At 50.2% G+C, this 21,501-nt stretch overlaps 10 protein-coding genes across 10 annotated transcripts; 7 read left to right on the top strand and 3 right to left on the bottom strand.

Moving 5' to 3' along the window:
* Positions 1-621: 621 nt before the first annotated feature.
* On the bottom strand, positions 622-963 carry M438DRAFT_340581 (ubiquitin-like protein; the record flags this gene model as incomplete). Its single annotated transcript, XM_029904335.1, has 2 exons — positions 622-681; positions 745-963. 2 exons carry the CDS (start codon positions 961-963, stop codon positions 622-624), a joined length of 279 nt encoding a protein of 92 aa, XP_029754690.1.
* A 391-nt stretch (positions 964-1,354) lies between these two features.
* M438DRAFT_172237 (DUF1903-domain-containing protein) lies at positions 1,355-2,285 on the top strand. The gene is made up of 5 exons (XM_029899133.1): positions 1,355-1,508; positions 1,595-1,655; positions 1,706-1,752; positions 1,803-1,894; positions 1,965-2,285. Exons 1-5 carry the CDS (start codon positions 1,506-1,508, stop codon positions 1,999-2,001), a joined length of 240 nt encoding a protein of 79 aa, XP_029754689.1. The 5' UTR covers positions 1,355-1,505; the 3' UTR covers positions 2,002-2,285.
* A 173-nt stretch (positions 2,286-2,458) lies between these two features.
* M438DRAFT_350374 (nucleoside hydrolase) lies at positions 2,459-4,513 on the top strand. The gene is made up of 5 exons (XM_029906616.1): positions 2,459-2,730; positions 2,795-3,068; positions 3,121-3,155; positions 3,212-3,478; positions 3,593-4,513. The coding sequence occupies exons 1-5, from the start codon at positions 2,692-2,694 to the stop codon at positions 4,241-4,243; spliced, it is 1,266 nt and encodes a 421-aa protein (XP_029754688.1). The 5' UTR covers positions 2,459-2,691; the 3' UTR covers positions 4,244-4,513.
* Positions 4,514-5,525: 1,012 nt separating this feature from the next.
* On the top strand, positions 5,526-10,525 carry M438DRAFT_350373 (calcium-translocating P-type ATPase). The gene is made up of 3 exons (XM_029906615.1): positions 5,526-5,600; positions 5,763-6,074; positions 6,141-10,525. The coding sequence occupies exons 2-3, from the start codon at positions 5,982-5,984 to the stop codon at positions 10,191-10,193; spliced, it is 4,146 nt and encodes a 1,381-aa protein (XP_029754687.1). The 5' UTR covers positions 5,526-5,600; positions 5,763-5,981; the 3' UTR covers positions 10,194-10,525.
* A 729-nt stretch (positions 10,526-11,254) lies between these two features.
* Positions 11,255-12,614, top strand: M438DRAFT_285549 (kinase-like protein; the record flags this gene model as incomplete). Its single annotated transcript, XM_029901537.1, has 3 exons — positions 11,255-11,434; positions 11,503-11,614; positions 11,668-12,614. The coding sequence occupies 3 exons, from the start codon at positions 11,255-11,257 to the stop codon at positions 12,612-12,614; spliced, it is 1,239 nt and encodes a 412-aa protein (XP_029754686.1).
* A 659-nt stretch (positions 12,615-13,273) lies between these two features.
* On the bottom strand, positions 13,274-14,161 carry M438DRAFT_285528 (2,4-dihydroxyhept-2-ene-1,7-dioic acid aldolase; the record flags this gene model as incomplete). Its single annotated transcript, XM_029901534.1, has 1 exon — positions 13,274-14,161. The coding sequence occupies one exon, from the start codon at positions 14,159-14,161 to the stop codon at positions 13,274-13,276; it is 888 nt and encodes a 295-aa protein (XP_029754685.1).
* A 261-nt stretch (positions 14,162-14,422) lies between these two features.
* M438DRAFT_285548 (uncharacterized protein) lies at positions 14,423-14,821 on the bottom strand (the record flags this gene model as incomplete). Its single annotated transcript, XM_029901536.1, has 2 exons — positions 14,423-14,572; positions 14,624-14,821. The coding sequence occupies 2 exons, from the start codon at positions 14,819-14,821 to the stop codon at positions 14,423-14,425; spliced, it is 348 nt and encodes a 115-aa protein (XP_029754684.1).
* A 441-nt stretch (positions 14,822-15,262) lies between these two features.
* Positions 15,263-16,943, top strand: M438DRAFT_389785 (Aldo/keto reductase; the record flags this gene model as incomplete). The annotated part of the gene is made up of 7 exons (XM_029909040.1): positions 15,263-15,920; positions 15,976-16,087; positions 16,141-16,217; positions 16,270-16,316; positions 16,375-16,528; positions 16,649-16,688; positions 16,740-16,943. The coding sequence occupies exons 1-7, from the start codon at positions 15,556-15,558 to the stop codon at positions 16,941-16,943; spliced, it is 999 nt and encodes a 332-aa protein (XP_029754683.1). The 5' UTR covers positions 15,263-15,555.
* A 451-nt stretch (positions 16,944-17,394) lies between these two features.
* M438DRAFT_307813 (uncharacterized protein) lies at positions 17,395-18,051 on the top strand. Its single transcript, XM_029902316.1, has 2 exons — positions 17,395-17,588; positions 17,697-18,051. Exons 1-2 carry the CDS (start codon positions 17,418-17,420, stop codon positions 17,988-17,990), a joined length of 465 nt encoding a protein of 154 aa, XP_029754682.1. The 5' UTR covers positions 17,395-17,417; the 3' UTR covers positions 17,991-18,051.
* A 2,320-nt stretch (positions 18,052-20,371) lies between these two features.
* Positions 20,372-20,692, top strand: M438DRAFT_340574 (uncharacterized protein; the record flags this gene model as incomplete). The annotated part of the gene is made up of 2 exons (XM_029904334.1): positions 20,372-20,449; positions 20,501-20,692. 2 exons carry the CDS (start codon positions 20,372-20,374, stop codon positions 20,690-20,692), a joined length of 270 nt encoding a protein of 89 aa, XP_029754681.1.
* Between the last annotated feature and the right edge of the window lie 809 nt (positions 20,693-21,501).

Below are 21,501 nucleotides of genomic sequence, written 5' to 3'. Positions count from 1 at the left end.
GCCAGAAAAGGCACATGCTGAGCTGAGGCAGTTGAAGAACCATCAAGCAGTACGGAGGACATAAAGGCTGAAGAGGGCAGCGTTTTCTTGAACTTCCAACAGGGGCCGTTTTCTGCGGAATCATGGGTGCATTTGAGGGGCGAAAGAAAATAAAGCAGCATGACATTCCTCGTTTGAAGTCGATAATGCAAAAGCTTGATAGCATTTGAAGCAGCAGAAGGGAGACAAACTCGAGACAGAAAGTTCAATAGCAATCAGATCTTGATTTATGATAACCACGATCGCCTTTTGCAAGAGTCTGTGAACAAAAAGGTAGAAAAGGAGTAAAATACTGGCCGCAAGAAAAGGCGAGGGAAAAAACCATCGTGCATGCCCCTCCTGGCGACAAAGAATAGCGCCTTGCAGAAGTTCACGCCTCAATTCAGGGCCTGGTATAGACGGGGCCGCCCCTTGGTGTAAACGAAAACTCCAGCTTGGGCAGTAAAAACGCCAAGTTGCACTTATAAGTGCACCCCTTTCCTTTCCTTCGTCTGTTCATTGTTGATGTGGCCATCCAGTATGTTTCTCTTACGGCTCCGTCGAGTTTAGTGGGTATGGTGGGTTGTGTTGAGAAGGACGAGATCAGCAGCCACCGATCTGCTCCTGATGGACCTCGAGAGTGTCGCCGTCTTGCATGTCGAGCTGTGGGCTCGCGTTAGGTGTGGTTCAAAAGATGGAGGTGGGGATATCAAGGCAACTACTCACAGTCTCTGGGTTATCGGTGGGGTTGACTCTTTGACCATCGAAGAGGAATCGCACGCTGGTGGGAGCCTTGCCTTGACGGTCGCAGAAGGCATCCATGAGCTTCTTGAGCTGGGTGGTGCGCTTGATCTTGAAGTAGACCTCGTTGTTGTTATCGGTGACCTTGATGTTAAGGTGCTCGCCGCCCTCGGGCTTCTGAGGTGGAGATCCAGTGTCGGACATTGTGTTTGTTCTGTATACGGTGCAGCGAGTCAGATGGCTGTGTTTGAGAGATTGATTGTTGATGATGCGAGATGTTGGAGAGACGGGAGATCGTACCGTGTGCTGTCAAAGAAGTGGTTCTTTACTGCTGATGCGACTCACGTGGTGGCGCGGGTCGAGAATGCTGGATATGGAAGAGCTGAGTCGGTGATCAGCTGTGGCAGAAAGAGACGAAGGCTGGTCGCAGGAGAAATACCTTGATGCAGGGCGCGTGTGAATGCGAAAGGAAGTGTTGGAGAGTCGAGAGTTGAAGATGAAAAGGCAGCAGTGACGCCAGTTCGCGCTCAACTGAAGACACGCGCGGGGTCCTCTTTTGTCGCAGATGCCATTTCGTCGATTCCCGTCCACTGAAGCGCCTGGCAGTCGCATACAACACCGCATTATTACAAGACTCGACGTTCCACAGAAGTTGCGAGAATCGTCCTGTCCACTCTTTCAATTCTTCACTTTGTCTCAAGTCTTCACGCTTCATTTCCTATACGGCTTTCACAACAATCACAATCATGGTATGAAGTCATCACTTCTGAGGTGAAGGAGACAAAGACAGCCTTCACACATTTTCTCAGAATGCAATTGGACTGATGCAGTGCAGGGTTTGGACAAAGATCTCAAGACAGACCCTCCGTGTCATCCTCGCGCATGTGCTATTCAAGGTATGGTGTTGTGTCTGTATCTTGGAGACAGCCTGCTCACGCAGTACCAGACTGCATACAGAAGAACGGCTACGACGAGAGCAAATGCCAGAAGCAGGTAGGCTGAACTCTGTTCACGAGCTCAAGAACACGGCTGATCGCACAAAGATTGACGCTTTGTACGAATGCTGCAATGCCTTTTACGAAAAGAATGGCGATAGCGCGTCGACCGTAAGTTGCCCAAAGGCAGGTCTCTTGAGGTGAGAAAATCCGCAACTCCCTTCATCGCGAAATTCTTTGTTTGTTGACTCTCCTTCGTTCCTTCCTCAGATTGAAGATGAGACAGCGCGCGCAAGGTATCAAGTAGATACGCTGCTGCACTCAGAAGTTCAACTCACGAAAAGTATCATGTATATAAAAGATAGAGATTTCACACCCATGTCCATGCTGCATTCCCATCTCTTCCCGAGAGAAGATAGATACAATTAGACAGAAGGCGTATTTGATTCTGTGGCTGTCGGAGCACGCTGAATGAGGCCTCATGGACCTGTACAAACATTGAAAAGTCGTACCGAGACTCTAAAGACAACCATCTAGACATTGTTGAGAGGAGGAAGAAGGATCGCAAGGAGGAAGAAAGTTTTATTCGCGTTGATGTGGTCTGTGCACAAAGCATCCTCCAAGTGAAGTCCGACGAGCTTGTTATTGCTGCCACCCTGTCATTGTGTGGACTGAAGGATATCTCTCTGAGACTGCCTTTGATTTCTTCGAGCTACATACTTTCAAGCCGTTATGTTCTCTGCTACTCTCACTTGTCTTTGAGGCTGAAAATCATATCCTGATCGAGTCTATATTACAATAAAGTGATTTGCTGTTGTAAGATAGAGTCGTGTCAAAAAAGCGGGCAGCAACGTCACGCTTTCTGACACTGAGCATCCACTACTCTCGATGCAGGACATATCAAGATAACACATCGCAGGATTCAGACATTGTCTTTGCAACTCATCAACATTACCTTGAGTCTACCGGAAGATATAGAATCGAAACATCCACCATCATGGCGCCCAAGCAAAAGATCATCATTGATACCGACCCAGTACGTCTGCCTATACCGACTTAGTCGTCCTATCATCAACATGTTGGCCAACACGCTATCCTAGGGAGTTGATGATATCCTGGCTATGCTACTAGCATTTTCTGCCACCCCCGAAGAAATTGAAGTCCTCCTCATCTCCCTGACATTCGGCAATATTGATGTCCAAAACTGTCTCCGTAACGCAGTCTCCTTGTTCCACCATGTGGAGCAGGAGATCGCATGGAGACAGAAGAATGGAAAAGACCTGGGCTTCGAGACTTTGAGAGCTTCGAAGCCTCTTGTCGCCGTCGGTGCTGAAGAACCACTGGCAGAGCAGCTCATGATGGCCGACTTCTTCCGTGAGTACTACGAGGACACAGCAATCATGATGAGATACTGACCTCCAGATAGACGGTATCGATGGTCTTGGTGGTATTCATTCTAGTGTATGTGCTGGCAAAGTCTGTATGGCAAGAGCTTCGGTTGACTGACATGATTAAAGCACCCTCATTTGACTCCCCAGGAGACGTGGAAGACACTTTTCGATGCCTCTCAAGAAGTGCGGGAGTCTTCTATGTTCAAGCCATCTCAGCGTCGTTCGCATGAGGAGATCTTGCGTCTGTTGAAGGAGAACGAACCAGACACCATCACCATCGTTGCGATTGGACCTCTGACCAACTTGGCCATCGCAGCAGCTCAAGATCCAGAGACCTTCTTGCGTGTCAAGGAAGTAGTCGTGATGGGAAATACCATCAACGAGCCAGGAAATGTACGCCAGCCCCCTCCCCCTATCTACCCATCCGTCTCAATCCCAGAGCCGCCCTTTCGTCTGATAAAGGCTCCCCAAACACTCCTACGCACAGATCTAAATATTCGTAACAAGGTAACTCCCGTGGCCGAGTTCAACACGTATGCCGACAGCATCGCCACGGCCCGTGTATATGCACTTACTTCGCCCACCCCGAACTCGACCATTCCTCCTGCACTGCCTGGCTCAGAATCACTGCCTCACTTGGCACCGTACCCGGCGAAGCTGTCGAGACAACTCAAGCTTACCGTCTTCCCACTCGATATCACCACACCTCATAAGATCACAAGGGGGCAGGTTAAACAGACCATTCAGCCTTTGATCGAGGCTGGGTCGCCCTTGGCAGAGTGGACCGCAGCATTCCTGAACTCGACTTTCGCAAAGGTTGAGTCGTTGATGGAAGGTGTGAGTGGAGATTCCGTTGGTCTCGAATTGCACGACCCTCTGTGCATTTGGTATGCAATTACTCACGACGATGCTGGTTGGAAGATCAAGAAGGACGAGGATATCAGAATCGAGACGACGGGTCAGTGGACACGGGGAATGACGGTGGTTGACACGCGTGGTAGAAAGAAGCGGGCTCCGGACGACGGCGAGGGTGAAATCCCTGGTGATGCAGGCAACTGGCTCAGCCCCAATGCAGGTAACCGAGTCGGAAGATGTGTACAGTCGCCCGGTGTTGACCTCTTTGCGCCGTACCTGTTACGAAGAGTGTTTGGCGCTTGATGACGGACAGGGCTGATGCTTGGCCGACCGCGGTCTATGTTACAAGCTCATAGCGATTTGCCTGAATGCTTCATAGAAGATAGAGATAGACACAGGTGATGACGGCCTTCTTTCCGATACGATTTGCCAATTGTCACAGTGTAGACCATGCTCGTGTAGGGCGTACGGGTAAGCAGAAACCGGAGCAATCGCTGACCTCACTCTGCGGTATCCTGTGGTGTGCCTGTTGACCTTGGCGGGGGGCTGTGTACTTGGATGCCAATTCCCGGCCTATCGAAGCTTCGAAAAGCATGTCCTCTTCAAGAAGGTCGACGATGAGCGAGATATGATCCTCACGCCATCATGTAGGCTTGAGTCAATAAGTGGATTTGCGGAGTATGGCGGAAGGTAAGCACAGCAGATGTGAAGAAGTACAGAGCTCAAGATTTAGAATGTATCAAAGTGATGCCTGCTTCAATTCGTCCACGAGACAGGTCGTTGGGATACAAGAAGCCAAGGGCCAGTCGATGGAGTCGCACCAAAGCGCCACCACTGTCAAGTGGCTGTTTTGCTGATAGCCATGGCATCACAACAGGACAATCTATAGCATCTGTTCGGTTGCAGAATGTTGAAATGAGAGTGTTTGTGCGTTGAATGAGAAAGGACCAAGGCTTCGGTTGTAGTAATTTATCGATTACTTTAGGCCCCAGATTCATGCTGTGCTCGGCTGGGCAAAGAAAAACTGTTGCGGCATTTTGGTGTGTGTCAAGCACCCAAGGTCGCGCAAACACTGTATGGAGCCGCCAGGAGATGCACAGGGAGGAGGCAGGTCACATAAAGAAGACCATGGCCGAGCAAGAGTCAGGCGCAACGGCCAATGGAAGCGGACGATGAGGCTCTTTGACAGGGGGCCGAGGCGGGAAGGGTCGATCGAGAAGCCTCACGCTAGTGCTTTCATCTTTGGGGCAGTGCTCTTGGCACGAACACCGCCAATGTCACAACACCATGCGAAAGGTCAAGGGAGGAGAAAAGTAGTTAGAGCTGGCGAACAGCTGTGTCTTCTGACAACTGCTTGCTGACTTTCTTTGTCTGGCGACAGTCGCAGTTCAAATCCAGTTCTGTCTATACAATTGACTCCTTGTTGTTCGAAGCTTCCCTGCTCCCTTCTCCCTCTGCGCATCAGCTCATGTGAAGCTGTTTATCAAATCGAGCAGTTGCATATTCGCAAAAACGACCATTTGACTCAGCACAGCCTGCCTATCGCCGCAGTGCCTAGCATATCGCTACTCGAGCACGCTGCACACAGCTACTAGCCGGCCGGTGAAGACGAGCGTTGGCATACTGAATAACCCGCAACGGGCAGTGTCGATGGTAAAGTGTAATAAAGCCTCTTTCCACATTCTTCTACCGCATAGCAACCAGCCAAACGAGACCAAGAAAGACTTGGCTCTTGGACTTTTATCACTGCGCCCCCCTGCCGTATGACATTTGTATATGGGCCAAGTCATGTCGGATTGCTGATGCTCTATCATGTGTCTAGTCCTATGAGCATCTACCATCCCTGAACGACATCACTTGAGCCCTCACTGCCACTGCCACGGCCTCGACCACAGCTTGACGCCTTCAGCACAGCCTCTCTATTCGCCCCATTCCACTGCATCAAAGGTCAAGCCACAGCTCTGCGAATGTCCATTGTTCATTGAACTTCACATAACCACAGCGTGCTGCATCCTTGCGGCGCAACAACAGCCACACAACCATGTCAGACTCAAATCCTTTCAACCAAGACCAGGACACGCCCGTCCAAGGTCGCCGTAACAGGGCACCCACCATCACCATAGACACTTCAGCAGTGGGTAGACCCTCGAATCCGGACATCGCAATGGACACCCTTTCTGACAACAGCTCCGCCGTGCAGGGCAATGACCAATCTTCAACAGGGCTGCACCCCTACCAGACTTCGCCCACTGAGCTGCGCCCATCAAACTCGTTTGATAACGAGAACAGCCGACCGACCTCTCCTCACAATGTATCATCACCGACCTTCAACAACCATCAGAACTTCCTCTCCGTTCCTCCGGCCCGCTCGCGCGCTGGTTCCTTCGACACACTCGGTGCAGAGTCCACATCAACAGGCACATACGTAAACTCATCACCAGAACACGGTATGCCCAAAGCCTTTGGCCCGCAAGACAGCCATGGTGGTCCCGAAGTCCTTAGCGCCACCGAGGCATTACATCCTGATCCCGGCACCGAGCCCGACTTCAGCAGAGAGAACAATCCCTTCGCTTTCACTCCTGGTCAGATGGGAAAAATGTACAACCCCAAGAGTCTGGGCGCATTCCATGCCCTAGGAGGTATCGCCGGTATCGAGAAGGGTCTCCGAACAGACCGCAAGACTGGTCTGAGCTTGGATGAACAACACCTTGATGGTCACGTATCGTTCGAGGAGGCCACTGACCACCAGAACCCCAACGCACAATACCACTCGCAGGCCGGCAACGCTACTACACCTGGCTCGGGCGCCTTTGCTGACCGTCATCGCATCTTTGGCGACAACCGCCTTCCCGAAAAGAAGGCGAAGCCACTCTGGCTTCTCGCTTGGGAAGCATACAAGGACAAGATTCTCCTTTTGCTTACCGGAGCCGCCGTTGTCTCACTCGCTCTTGGTCTGTACCAGACTTTCGGAACCCCCCACGCCCCTGGTGTCCCTAGAGTGGAGTGGGTCGAAGGTGTCGCTATCGTTGTCGCTATTGTCATCGTCGTCTCTGTCGGTGCCCTCAACGACTGGCAGAAGGAGCGTCAATTCGTCAAACTCAACAAGAAGAAGGACAACCGCATGGTCAAGGTCATTCGCTCTGGAAAGACTCAGGAGATTTCCGTTCACGACATCTTCGCTGGTGATGTCTTGCTTCTCGAACCTGGTGACATGGTCCCAGTCGATGGTGTGCTTATCGAAGGTCACGGCATCAAGTGCGACGAATCTTCTGCAACCGGTGAATCTGATATTATCAAGAAGAGCGCCTCTGAGGAGGTGTGGCGCGCCATGGAAGCCCAAGAGCCTCTTAAGAAACTCGATCCTTTCATTCTTTCTGGAGCCAAGATCACCGAGGGTGTGGGCAAATTCCTCGTCGTCGCTACTGGTGTGAACTCGAGTTACGGAAAAACCATGATGTCTCTTCGCGAGGACAACGAGGTTACCCCTCTGCAATCCAAGCTGAACGTTCTGGCCGAGTACATTGCCAAACTTGGTGGAGCTGCCGCACTGCTGCTGTTCGTCGTTCTGCTCATCAAGTTCTGCGCAAAGCTGCCCAATGACGATAGAAGCCCATCGGACAAGGCACAAAACTTCCTCAACATCCTGATTGTCGCTGTCACCATTGTTGTCGTAGCAGTCCCTGAGGGTCTGCCCTTGGCAGTCACGCTGGCCCTGGCCTTTGCTACCAAGCGTATGACTAAAGATAACAATCTTGTTCGTGTGCTCAGATCCTGCGAAACCATGGGTAACGCTACCACAGTCTGCTCCGACAAGACCGGTACTCTCACCCAAAATGTCATGACTGTTGTCGCTGGCACTGTCGGAACAACTTCCCGCTTTAGTGGCAAGAGCAGCAAGGATCAGGAGAGTCAAGGTGCCGTCGACAGCTTGGATACCACCGAGTTTGTCAGTACCCTGGGCGACAACGTAAAGGTTCTCATGAAGGACTCGATAGCGCTGAACTCCACTGCCTTCGAGGGTGAAGAGAATGGTAAGCCCACTTTCATCGGCTCAAAGACCGAGACTGCTCTCCTGTCCTTTGCCCGCGACTTCCTTGGTATGGACTCCATTATCACTGAACGCTCAAACGCCGAGCTTGTTCAATTCATGCCTTTCGACTCTGGTCGCAAGTGCATGGGTGTTGTCCAGAAGGTTGGCAACAAGTACAGACTCTATGTCAAGGGTGCTTCTGAGATCATGCTGAGACATGCTACAATGATCATCAGAGACCCTAGCAAGGGTGTCGACGCCGTGTCCATCTCTAACGACAATGTCACGACTCTCAACCAGCTTATCGAGACCTACGCATCTAACTCTCTCCGTACTATCGGGTTCCTTTATCGCGAATTCGAACAATGGCCGCCAAAGAACGCTCGCAGACAAGAGGATGACAAGACTCAAGCTGTCTTCGAAGATATCCTCAAGGACATGACCTTCCTCGGTGTCATTGGTATCCAGGACCCTCTACGCTCCGGTGTAACAGAGGCTGTCATGGATTGCCTTACTGCTGGTGTCTTCCCCCGTATGGTTACTGGTGACAACATTTTGACTGCAAAGGCTATTGCTACTGAGTGCGGTATCTTCACCACTGGAGGTGTCGCTCTTGAAGGACCTGTCTTCAGAAAGATGTCCAAGCAAGAGCAGTTGGCCGTTATTCCCAAGCTCCAAGTCCTAGCAAGATCTTCTCCCGATGACAAGCGTGTTCTCGTCAAACGTTTGAAGGAGATGGGCGAAACAGTCGCGGTCACTGGTGATGGTACCAACGACGCTCCTGCTCTTAAAGCCGCCGATGTCGGTTTTTCCATGGGTATCGCTGGCACAGAAGTCGCAAAGGAGGCATCCGACATCATTCTCATGGACGACAACTTTGCTTCCATCATCAAGGCACTCATGTGGGGTCGTGCAGTCAACGACGCCGTCCAGAAGTTCTTGCAGTTCCAAATCACCGTCAACATCACCGCCGTCTTGTTGGCTTTCGTGTCCGCCGTCGCCAGTGACGAAGAGGCTTCCGTCCTGACTGCAGTCCAGCTGCTTTGGGTCAACCTCATCATGGACACGTTCGCTGCTCTCGCTCTCGCCACCGACCCTCCCACTCGCAACATCATCAACCGCAAGCCCGCTCCCAAGTCCGCACCTCTCATAACATTGAACATGTGGAAGATGATCATTGGCCAAGCAATCTTCCAACTTGTCGTCACTTTCGTCCTGTTCTTTGGCCAGCACCGCAGCGACGATGGCGGTCTGCTCAGCTACAGCGACGACAACGAAAGAGAAAGACTTAACGCCATGGTCTTCAACTGCTTCGTCTGGTTCCAGATCTTCAACATGTTCAACAACAGACGTCTTGACAACAAGTTCAACATTTTCGAGGGCGTCCAACGCAACCAATTTTTCATCTTCATCGCGCTCATTATGATTGGCGGACAAGTTATGATCATGTTCGTGGGAGGTCGTGCTTTCAGTGTCCAGCGTCTTACTGGCGAGGAGTGGGCCTACTCTGTCGGTCTGGGTGCCATCTCTCTTCCGGTTGGTATCATCATCCGTCTCATTCCTGATGAGCTTGTTGCTCGTCTGGTCCCTGAGTGGGTCAAGCGCAAGGCAGCCCCTAAGCTTGTTGTTGAGGATGAGGAGCGACCATTCGAATACACCCAGGCCCTTCTCGACATCCGTGATGAGCTTGCCTTCATCAAGAGATTCAAGGGCGGTCGTCTCAACCAGATCAAGTTCACACTCAAGCACCCCCGCGAAGCCCTTCTGCACTCCCGCTCGGCATCTCGTTCGCGTAGTAGCATGTCATTGCCGCAAACACCCAACGGCGAGCACAGCGAAGGAGAAGCACAGTCACTTGCACCTCCCACTCCCGACTCGCGCCGCCGCTCGCGTGGCCGTTCGCGATCAAACTCTGCATTCGCCGGAGCTGCTATGGCTGGTATTGTCGCAGGCAGTATCGGCGCTGCATGGTCCCCGATAGAACGTGGTCATGGTGATAACGACAGCATGAAGTTTGCTCGTGCCAGATCGCGAAGTGATTTGAGCCGTGAGAGCGGTCTCGACATTCACCCTGACACCAAGCCGCAAGATCCTGTTGTAGTTCAGCAGAAGGTTGATGGCCACCACCCACCTAGTCAATCCAACGACACTACTCCTGCTTTCGGATCAGGGCCTTTCGGCGGACAGCCTGATGTCAAGGTCGACGACAGCACTAAGAACTGAGTTGTCTTGACAAAATGGCTCTGACTGTAACAATGGCTTTGAGCGAATGGGTCTCTTTCTTGTATTCTTTTTCTTGTCATTACTTTTTCTAAACTGGGGACGACTGGCGTTTTTAGCAACCATAGATATCCTCTCTGTTTTCGTTTTCGGTCAAACATGACTTATGGGAAGGGCAAAATTATTGTTTCTCCTACTTTAATACTCTTGTTTCCACCCCTGATTTGCTTGCTTTGATCACTTTTTGTGTTTTCTTCGAATGTCACTGTGCTGACGAGCGGTCTCAAACAAAAGCTAGCACATTATTCAATCAATTGATCAGAAAATCAGCTTGCAATGCCTTCAGAAGATCAGTGCCAGAAAAGGAAGCTCGAAGCTCTGCAGCCCAAATTCTAGAAGTCTGCGACAAGCCGGACGAAGCACGATCACATGCCAAAACAATATAGTTTAACGACCAATCACGTGGAAATAGAGAGGTTTTGCAAGCAGAGAAGGAAGGAAAGTGCGTCATCTCCCAAGGCCGAGCTTGAAACCTTTTGGGCGGGTAATCTCGACACAGCGGAAAGGAAAGTGAGGAGCAATTTCGAACAAGAAGAGAAAACAGAGAAAAGGCGCCCTACAAGGAGTGTTTGTGCACTGTCTGGTTGCAGGATGTTTTGCTGCAATAGTCGCGACGAGAGCTGGGTCAAGGGGTTTCGAGCCCCCCTTTCTAGGCTTTCCTTTGATCAAAGTCCGTGGAAAAAGGGAGCGGCTTGGCATGTTCGTAGTCGAGGCGCGTTCTTCAGTTCAGGGCCTACCAAAGTGGGTGCTTGAATCCTGCACTGGCCCCTCGTCCAATTCCCAATTCCCGAGACCCCTCTCAACTCACACGACCAACTTGTTTGCAGCAATTGCCCGTCCCTTGACCTTCGCCTTGTTTTCTGCGTGGCTCGACTGGAATCTCGCAACCATCCGTGTGAACTTGTTCGACTTCCACCCTCTACCAACACCGCTGCTTGATTGCTGTTTCCTGTACTGCCTGCCCCGCGTGCCTGCCTCTCTACTTTAATTCGCAACAATCTAACATGGACTTGCACCTGCTCAGAGCAGACTCTCCCATGGCCGTCCGACACATTGACCTCTGCTACGACCACACCGATTCGACGCGGTCCGCTCTGCGCCTGATATACACACTATGCCCCGACTGGGAGCACTCGGAAGGCCCGGTTGAACTGATCCCTTTCACAGAGGGCATCACAAATACTGTACGTAAGAGGCAAGCCCGTTATGTCCATTCATGCCAGAACCCTCTACTGACCCGCGACAACCACAGCTTATGAAAGCGATCAAGAAGCGACCAGGATACACACAACAGGACATTGACGCGGATGCCATCCTCTTGAGAGCATACGGTAAAGGAACAGATGTCTTGATAGACCGCGAGAGTACGTCTCTGCTACCTGCGACCAGCGGCATTCCCAATTGACAACCACAATAGGAGAAACTCGATCGCATTCTCTGCTTGCGGGCCGCGGACTAGCGCCTCCGCTGTTCGCACGCTTCGAGAACGGCCTACTGTACAAATACATCGCGGGCGACGTATGCAGTCCAGAAGACCTCCGCCGACCAGATGTATACCGCGCCGTCGCACGAAGACTCGGTCAATGGCACAGCACACTACCCATTGCCGCCATTAGCTCGCTACAGACACTCCAAGACCAGAATGACGTTTCAGACGCATCGCAAATCGAACAACATGTAGACAAAGCTGGAAATGTGAGGCCGAAGCCGAGTCTCTGGACCGTCATGCAAGAGTGGATTCACGCGCTACCAGTCGCTACACAGAAAGAGAAGGATCGCAAGGACATGCTACAAACAGAACTCACACATCTCTCCCACGAACTAGGCTCAACTCCCGGCTTGGACGGCTATGACTACATTTTCGCCCATTGCGATCTGCTATCCGGCAATGTAATCGTACACCCAGGTCAGAGGGAAGGAGGGAAAGGCCTCACAGTAAGCTTTATCGACTACGAGTACGCAACGCCCGCACCCGCTGCCTTCGATATCGCCAATCACTTTGCCGAATGGGGCGGTTTCGACTGCGACTACACCGTTCTGCCCACTCGCAGTCAGCGCGCCGACTTCATCACCCAATACCTCGCCTCTTACCGCAATTTCGCTCCTGTATCGGATTCGGAAACCATCGAGCGCGAAAAGCAGCAATTGATAAACCAAGTCGACACTTTCCGCGGTCTGCCAGGCTTCTACTGGGGTATCTGGGCTCTGATTCAAGCGACCATCTCGCAAATTGACTTTGATTACGCTTCATATGCCGAGATCCGATTGGGCGAGTACTGGGCTTGGAAGGCTGAGCAGGACGGATCGAGAGAAAGAGAAGGACGTGAGCCGACGTTGCGGGAGAAGAGATGGGCTGAGGAGTAGTTGGATGGCGACCACCTTTTGCACAAAGTCATCACGACTACGAGGGTCAATCGCAAGACCATCAGGATACGAAGTAGACTGCTGCCTCTGTTCGGGCTTTCAACAGTCTGACAACAAGCACGATGGACCATTTCCCTTCTCACGCCTCACGATGGCCGTAAAACATAATACCAACAGGAAGAACGAGACAGCGTTTGTTTTTGAAAGGCGATGATCATAAAAAGTTCGACGTTTATCTCTTTCGTTTCGAAGCGTCCCGCACTCAGCTGCATAGAACTTTTTTGTAATAATGTTTCTTTTAACTCTTTCAGATTTTTTTCCCTCCTTGGTTCTTGTCTCCTTTTCCCTTTTGACTTGTTGTAACTTGGTGGATATATTCTGCCTCGGCGCGGACGATATGGAAGCGCTTGAGACTGTCTTCAACGACTATACCCCTTTGTTTCCCCTAGCCTTTGCTCTTTTCCGATGCAGCTATTTCGCAATGAGAGAGGGCAACTGACTGGACCTTGGAAGCATGGTCTGCGCCTGGTTCATTCTCAATCACAATTGCAAAAACAAGATCGAATGTCACGTTTTTCTATCCCCATGAACCGTAGTATGTTGATGGCAGATGATGACATTGCAATTATGATGTTGAAGCTTGATTACCAGCAGTCGTCTCAGTATGGTCCTGATCCACTACCACCGCCACCTGTCGACCCAGCAATCTTACTTGCACCCTGCTTGACACCTTGCAACGCAGCATGACCCCAAGATCCCTTTGCCCTGCCCAATGCCGTACTCACGCCTTGACCCAAAGCCAATGAGTCCGTCATACAACTGATCATTGTGAACCCTCTGTCCGCGTAATGTCTCGCTTGATCGCCATCTGTACAGTAAATGCCCGAGTGCTTGCCAGCTTTCTTTGCCGCGGCATGAATCTTCTCAATGGCAGCTTTGAGCTCGTCGTGCATACCTTCGCTGAGGATGGGGTAGCCGATGCTGTTGCCTAGATCGTAGGGGCCAACGAACAAGACGTCTACGCCGGGGACTGCGGCGATGGCGTCTACATTGTCCAGTGCCTGTTGGGTTTCGATCTGGATGATGGTGACGAGGGCATCATTGGCTTGTTGCAAGTACTCGGCCGCTGAGACTGGTTCGCCGCTGCCTGACTTCGACACGAACCTCTCCATTGCAAATGGGCTTCCGAACCCTCTGATACCCTGTGGAGGAAACTTTGCTGCTTTCACCACCGCCGAGGCTTCTTCAGCAGTGTTTAGTTGAGGGATGACTATGCCATGAGCTCCAGCGTCCAGAGCGCGCTTGATCATCCAGCCTTCGTTGGAAACAGTGCGGACGATGGGGGAAACATTGCAGGAAGCGATAGCGGCGACGGACTCGTGCATGGCACTGTCGCTGATGTTGCCGTGTTCGGTGTCGACGCAGATCCATGTTGGGCCTTTACGGGCGAGGATACGAGAGAGATTTGAGCCCGGGAGCATTTGCCATGCTCCTAGGGAAAGAGTGTTGCTGTGCAGGGCTTTGTGGAGGTGATTTGCTGCTTGCATTGTCGGTGAGATTTAGTGGATGCAGATGATTGACTCCTAGAACTGAGGGTCGAGATTTTGATTGTCAACTCTTGATGAGTTTCGGTGAAATTGGATGTGATGTTATATCTTCCGATGAGTCAATGAATTGATGCGGAAGAGAAGTGAAGCAGTTGTATGAGTAAACATGTAGGGCGTATGCCCCGCACCGTCATCGGCAGTAGCTGTTTCCCACCTGAGCCGGGAAGATACATTCGTTCGCGACGTGAGACAGGACCTCAATCAAGCCGAAGTCGAGGAAGAAGAAGGTGAATCCATCATGGCTTCGTCCATCAATTTCTCGACCTCGTGCTCCTTGAATCTGTGCATCAGTTTTTTGGCCTCGTGGGTGGTGCCGAATTGGCTGGCCTCCTTTGCCTTGTCTACGTGTATCTGCAATACCGTTAAATAGACTACAGCGAAGATTCCAGTTTTCAATCTTACCACAGGAGTATCAAACTCATACATGTTCTTCCATTTCTGATCAGAGTGGTCCATCACGTTGATCTCATCGTACTCGAAGGGTCGCTTGTCCCATACATTCGACAAAATTTCCTTCGCATCTGAACATAGTTTGCAGTTTGATCGTGTGAACAGAGTGATGCGGCAGGCGAAGTTTCGCAGAGCGAGGGTGGGAAACATGGTTGTGGGTATGGCAGTGTTGACGGAAAAAGTGTTTGGATGAGGCGATCGTCGAGGACAGACAGGCTTCAATGTTGCCAACGGATGTTGCGGACACATCGCTCCATCCACATTGCACCAAGCCTCGAAGATTCTTGACACTACGACCCTTGGCCGGATACAACATTCCAGATTTCCACAGAGCAGGATGCAGAGTAATCACAACGGTGCAATCAACAGCCGACAGGCCCATTCGCTCCACAGACTGGGATCTGTGTTAGTAAAGCACGTCAAGAGCAGTCACGTCTTGAACCTGCTTAAGAGAACACTGCGATACTCTGAGTGATTCATCATGAAGATGGCTGCAGAGAAAACTCACCGGTGCTGGAGTGACTCCCTCCGAAGCCGATCACCCCGGTTGGGAAGAAAACACCGGATGTTTTGATGATCAACTGAGGGCGGCAGTCTTGGTGATCTCCTTGATCAATTGCATGAAGACCAACAACATCCTGCCTTTTGACAGCGTTCTGTGCCCATACATCCGCGATGCGATGTATGAGTCAAAACTACTACTCAGACGGATACCACTTCATGAAGACAAGTAGGCACTCTTGATAGGTCTTAGGGAGTTTTTTTGCCGGCAGGAGCGTTCCATGCGAGCTACGCCGTAATGAAAATGATATCCGGAACTCCAAATCACAGGAACGAAACGTGTTGCGGAAGCAGCGACCCTAACATTTCACCAGATCTGACTTATGCCGCTTTCCATCCACCTTCACAGTTCAGTATTGATCACCTCAACCATCATATCATCAATTATTACCCAGAATCGAATATCAATATCCAAGATGGCCGTCGTCGCCAATATACTAGAAACCCGCCAACATCTAATGCCGGCCATCAAGTTTTGGGTTTCTCCTTTGTGCCTCGAACTCGAACCTTCCGATCTTGGCAACTCAACACCGGGATACCGCGAAAGAGTTATACTCTTCGACATCCTGAACGCCTTTCACCAGGCTGGTGGCAGTTTCATAAACATAGCCAGCAATCCACAAAAACCATGGATTGAAAAAACAATAGGGTACTGGATGAAGATGCGAAATACTCGCAAGGACATGATGTAAGTACAACTTCTCGAACATCGATTGGTTTCATCAGCCTGATAGGTAGAAAAGTATTGCAATAAGTTCCGAGAGTGGGGCCAAAGAAGACTCGATCATGGACTCGCTCGAAAGTTCTTTGCGCAGACTAGATAGACCTTGGGTTGACATATTCTACGTTCACCAGGTGAGTAGTACTGTTTCCGGGCTATCGTCTGTATTCTGCTGAATCCGCTCAAGTGTGACGCCGCGGCAACACTTACCAAGATGATGGTACCTCTGACCTCTGCTGTCAAGGCTACTCATATCAGATTCTTGTGAGCACTTGGAAGAACACTCTGCGAAGTATGATGCTGACTTTGTTCTTAGGGGCGTTTCAGATACCCCTGCCTGGTATGTGGCAGAAGCAAACTGCTGTAAGCATTGAGTTCCCATACTGATCGGGAGTCGGACATACGCTGATAACATGCGTAGACGCCTATTACGCTCGTCTCTGTCGATTTGTCGTGTATCGCGGGACATGGTCTGCCTACTCTCGCGACTTCGAACACGAGATCCAGCCAATGTGCAAAACCCATGAATTAGGTGTGACACTATGTGATATTCCTGAAGAAGCTGAAGCCATAAGGTGTAAGATAGAGGGCGACTTTTACGAAGCCTTACCGGCCACCAAGCAAGGAGAACCTTACGATAGGTTCAGCCTGACACCAGCGTCTTAGGCAGACAGGATTGTCACTCAGGAACTCAGAAAAGTTGCCACAAAGGCGGATGCGACCATCGCCAACACTGTGAGTCCCTCCGGGATTATTTGTAGTAGGGACGTATGCTGATAAAAACAGGCTTTGGCATACATGAAGCATGTATCCCCAGAAGCCGTTCCCATTGTCCGCGTAAGCAGCGTCAAACAACTCGAAAGCCGCGTCCAGGCCTTACATATCAAGATTACAGCAAGCGACATACGCCAGACCGCTGCTGCTGCAAGGATCCGTCCCATCTTTTCTCATGAACCGCTCCCCTACACACGGCAACAGGACGCTGCCTAAAGAACCTCTTCCATGAGCTTGCGCTATAAATTCTTTGCGAATTAGTCAATCGTTAATTATAATTAACACCATCCCCAACTATACACTTCTGTCAATGTGGTGTTTTATTGATGTGGCAGGATCGACGAGGGAAACTCCCTCGCCTAGCACAGGCTTGTGAAAAGCAGTCAGAAGACACGACGATGTTGAGCAAGATAGCAGTGTCTAGTGAAGGAGTAGAAAACATTTGCTTTTGATTTATCCCCTAGACCGCCTTGCAATCATGCTGCATCACGACCGCTCATTTTTGACAATTCGTCGCTGGTGAGAGATGTCTGCAAATTGTACTCCATCAAATAACCTCGCTACCCCGCTCCGCTCCACTGGAGCGATCATGAAGCATAAGCGACCTCCTGAGCAATAATAAATCATCAAGAATCTCTTACAACAATACATCAAGAAAAGGACCAACCTCACAAGAAAGAATCTCCAACCATGCCAGCCTACGAAGTCGAACACGTCTGCCCCCTCACCGACGACCAAAAAGACCTCCTAGCCTCGGCAATAACCAAAATCCACAGCCAACAGTTTTCGGCTCCGAAGTTGTTTGTAAATGTACGAATTACGGATATCTCTGGACAGAGGACATATGTAGCTGGAAAACAGGTATGTGTATGCCCCTTCCCTGCCATCTCTACCCTTCCGATGTGGAGATGATGGGGAAGTGTGAGTGTCGTGGAAGAATTGATACTGACGTCTTTGGCAAATGTCCAGTATAAATCCAACCGCATATTCGCATACGTACGCCATGGGCCTTCCCGCACACAATCTGATTACGACGTCGTGAGTAAAGCTCTAACCCAAGCGTGGGAGGAAATCGTGCCTGGCACGGAATTGCGATTGGTCATGTTCTATGGAGCTATAGTGGCGGGCATGGAAGCTGGATTTTCTATCCCGCAGGCTGGAGATGATAAGCAGTGGATCGAGGAGAATATGGAGGCGTTTAAGAAAAAGGCGGAGGAGGGAGATGAGCATTTCAGAGAGTTGGCTGAGGAGTATGGGAAATAGTGGATGAGAGATGTAGGTTTGCTACGATTGAGATCAAGATCAACGCTGTATGTTTAGGAGAAGAACTGATGATTCCGGTGTTTGTATGTTTGTCTGAGAAACGCTTGCTTGAGATCATCCTGAAGGTCTTTCTCTGAGCCATATCGTGCGTGTGTACCTCTACGTGTTGGAAACCAGAACATCCAGTCAGCAGAGACTACCATCCAAAATGGCGTTAAGAGGATGCTGCAGGGAGTAGCTCATTGTCACAAGATAGTATCCATGTACCTCCTGGCAGAGCAGTAATATGGTCATGGTTTTTCAGACTTCTCGACAGCATGGTCGCCAAAACGTGTTAATCATAGACTCCCCAAGTGCTGATTGGGTACGATCTCTGTAGGATCTTGCCATAAGCTCCGATCCTTTCTCTCACGCTTTTGAGAAGTTGTTGATCAACTGGAGCAATAGGGTATTTTTGCAGACGTTGAACACACCGTTTTTTGAGCTCTTCGAGCTCGTAATTGGCTCGTAGATCCGTAGTCTCTTGAGTCGTACGGATCGACTAGCGGCATGCCACTGAAGCTTGTATATAGCCTTTTGCACAAGTTATGCAGCTTGGCAGCGTTATAGACTTGACTGATGTCGATTTGACATGGCGGTTGTCAGACGGATAGACGGCTATATGCAAGGTTGATGCTTGTAGGTTGCAATATTAATGTATTCGAGCTTATGGAATTGCTGCCGGCGGAGCTAGAGGTAATAGAGTCGATTAGGATCCATGACCATTTGCTTGTATATCGCTAACTTAACTACCTCGTAGAGCCGACTACTAGTGTAGATGTTAAATGGCATGGAATAAGTGGAATATTAGAATATTCCACTTAAAATCAGTGGAATATTCCACTCTATTGGCATGGAATAGAATTAGTAAATCGAGTAGAATATGCTAAATGCTAACAGTAATAGGCACCTTATCGTCGTCGTCGTCGTCGTCGTTCGAAACTTTTAGCTAGGGTCGACCGAGCAGTAACTTCGAGGTAATTTAGCACTCGCCGGAGACTAGTAGTTACCGTACTAAAAACCCTCGCTTCGGTTATGCGGATTGTAACGCGTTTAATTAGCTAGATCTAATCTCGGAGATTAGATTAGAAGCTCCGATTAGCCTAGCTACGTAAAGCGACGCGTCGAGTTCGTGCCGGATACTAGCTAACTTTTCTTTGCGACGCTTCCCTTCCTCCTTCCTATACTAACTACCCTAACCACTTCTCGCAAATTAATACCTCTCTTAAATTAATAGCTAAGTCTCTACTTACTTTCCCGTTGCATTTAGCACCTTAAAGAACCCTAATACTAACCTTTATACCATGTATTCCTCTACTAGTTAAGACACTAACTACCTAGAATTATAGAGCTAGCTACATCTTTAATGCCTCGATAGGTAGCTCCTTCGCGCGGCTAAGTAGAGTACCCTCTACGTATACGCTACTCGTAATAAGAGGGTTATAGTCCCTAAGGCTAAATACTAGAACTTAGAGGGTCGTATAGAGAGTATCTTCGTCGAGGATTATACATTAGCTTCTAAAGCCGAATCTAACACCGATATCGACTAATAACCTCTAATCCCTCGACCCTCGAAGCGATAGCGTATTACGCCTCTATAAAGGTATAAAGGTATATAGCAACGTATGGATCACTCTTAGATAATAGGTCTATCTATAGCTAAAGCTATTCGTTGCTCTACGTAGGGTAGCTATAGAACTCTTCTTATATGCTACGCTAGCGTGTCGTATAGGAAACGCCGGCTTAGCGAAAGAGAGAGAGAAGACTAGGGTAACCTATCCCGTTATAATTATCCCCCCCTCTAGGACGCTATCCTTAGCGGCCTATATCTACCCTTAAAATCCGTAGTCGTAAGCGACTTCTATAGAGCCTAATAGACTACCTCGCTATCGTAGCGCGCGCGTACTATATAAGAGCCGGCGACGCCGGCTAGGGTTCGGGCGTCGTAGGCGGCCCGCTTAGCGGCGACGCCTTAGCGTCGCGACGCATACGGCTAGCGATAATAATAAAGCTAGCCCGTTACTTCTTTATTCCTTCCTTTCTTTAGCACGCGTACCTCTTACGCCTCGCCTCTTCTTCGTAAACATAACTCTACTATAACGTAACCGTACCGTACGCTAACATGCCTTTATTTAAGCCTATCGGTGTCCCCGTCGCTATCGACGACGCTATTATCTAGTATAGCCGCTACGCTAAGGACTAGGGTAGTCCCGATAAGAGAGGTTTATTTTAGCCTACGCTTCCCGTACGCGTCTACTACTAACCGCTATATAGACGACTACTCCTTCTATGCGGGCCCCCTAATAAAGTGCCCCTACTGCGCTACTACTAAGTACGCCTATATGCCTCTAGACGACTACTTAGCTAAGGCCTTTAACCGCCTCGTTCGCTACTATCGCGTCTTAGACGCCTTTATCGCCGTTCGCGCTAGCCGTAGGGTTAACGCTACCGCTACGCTTAAGCTCCGCTAGCTTAAGGCACGCGTAGCCCGCGAGCGCGCCCGCTTCCTTTATTACCTCGACACCGCCGAGCACGACCCTAACTCCTACGTCGGTAACGTCCGCCTTCGTAAGGACGCCGATAAGGTTAAGCGCTTACCGCTTACCGTCGCCGCCTTCCGCGAGGAGGTACGTAAGCGCGCCGCCCTTAAGTACCTCGCTTAGGTATGTTACTTTATCCCTACGTTCCGCTTATATGTCGCGCGACCGTATCTAACCTTATTAATTTATAGGAGGCTACTAAGTCCCGCCGTGCCGCTACTAAGGCTAATACTATCGCCGCGCGCTCCGCTAGCGCCCTCGAGGCGATCGCTATATACTTCGCTAGCTTCTAGCCTACGGTCGCTACCGCTCCTAACGATAGCGATAACGATAAGGACGGTAAGGATATTAACTCGTCCGACTCCTCCGCTTCGGACATCGACGAGTACCGTTAGGACTTAGAGGACGACCTTCTAGACGCCGCTAACGCTACGGCTTACCGTCGTAACGATAGCGAGTCCTCCTCGGATAGCGAGGGTAACGACGCCCCCGGCCCTAATAGTGCCGCTAGCGGCCCTAATAGTGCTACTAGCGCCGTCGCTATTACCGCCGCTAGTAGTTAAGCTGCCGATAGTTAAGGGTAGCGCCGCCTAGGCCGGCCGCCCTTCGTATGTTTAGCCTACGGGCCCTATTAGTTCGGCCTACGGGCACCTAGAGATACCCTTACTGTTAGTAGGCATAACGCCTAGCTATACTAGCAGGCATAACGCCTAGCTATGCCTAATTTAACTTTTGCTTTTGTTAACTAATGTTCCGTGCCCTATATTCTAGTAGAAGTTATGCTTTGCTCGTTAGTAGACGTAGCCTCTAGGCTATCTATAATAATAGCGATAAGCAGTAATCGTAGAGGTACGTTATTTCCGAGGCCGACCCCTTCGCTTAGGTTACGCCTACGCTTCGTATACGTCTCGTACGTCCGTAGCATTCGCTAT

Source organism: Aureobasidium pullulans (genome assembly GCF_000721785.1).
Source record: "Aureobasidium pullulans EXF-150 unplaced genomic scaffold scaffold_48, whole genome shotgun sequence".
NCBI classification, from domain to species: Eukaryota; Fungi; Ascomycota; class Dothideomycetes; order Dothideales; family Saccotheciaceae; genus Aureobasidium; species Aureobasidium pullulans.
Note: the sequence above shows the minus strand (reverse complement) of the source record. Positions and strands in the feature narration are given on the sequence as shown.

Coding starts and splice junctions, on each gene's coding strand:
- M438DRAFT_172237 (XM_029899133.1), top strand. Junction 1,753..1,802: donor AGAGCAAATGCCAGAAGCAG/GTAGGCTGAACT, acceptor GATCGCACAAAG/ATTGACGCTTTGTACGAATG. Junction 1,895..1,964: donor CCAAAGGCAGGTCTCTTGAG/GTGAGAAAATCC, acceptor TTCCTTCCTCAG/ATTGAAGATGAGACAGCGCG.
- M438DRAFT_350374 (XM_029906616.1), top strand. CDS start 2,692: ATGGCGCCCAAGCAAAAGATCATCATTGATACCGACCCA. Junction 2,731..2,794: donor TCATCATTGATACCGACCCA/GTACGTCTGCCT, acceptor ACGCTATCCTAG/GGAGTTGATGATATCCTGGC. Junction 3,156..3,211: donor TTGGTGGTATTCATTCTAGT/GTATGTGCTGGC, acceptor ACATGATTAAAG/CACCCTCATTTGACTCCCCA.
- M438DRAFT_307813 (XM_029902316.1), top strand. CDS start 17,418: ATGCCAGCCTACGAAGTCGAACACGTCTGCCCCCTCACCGACGACCAA. Junction 17,589..17,696: donor CATATGTAGCTGGAAAACAG/GTATGTGTATGC, acceptor GCAAATGTCCAG/TATAAATCCAACCGCATATT.
- M438DRAFT_350373 (XM_029906615.1), top strand. CDS start 5,982: ATGTCAGACTCAAATCCTTTCAACCAAGACCAGGACACGCCCGTCCAA. Junction 6,075..6,140: donor TCACCATAGACACTTCAGCA/GTGGGTAGACCC, acceptor TCCGCCGTGCAG/GGCAATGACCAATCTTCAAC.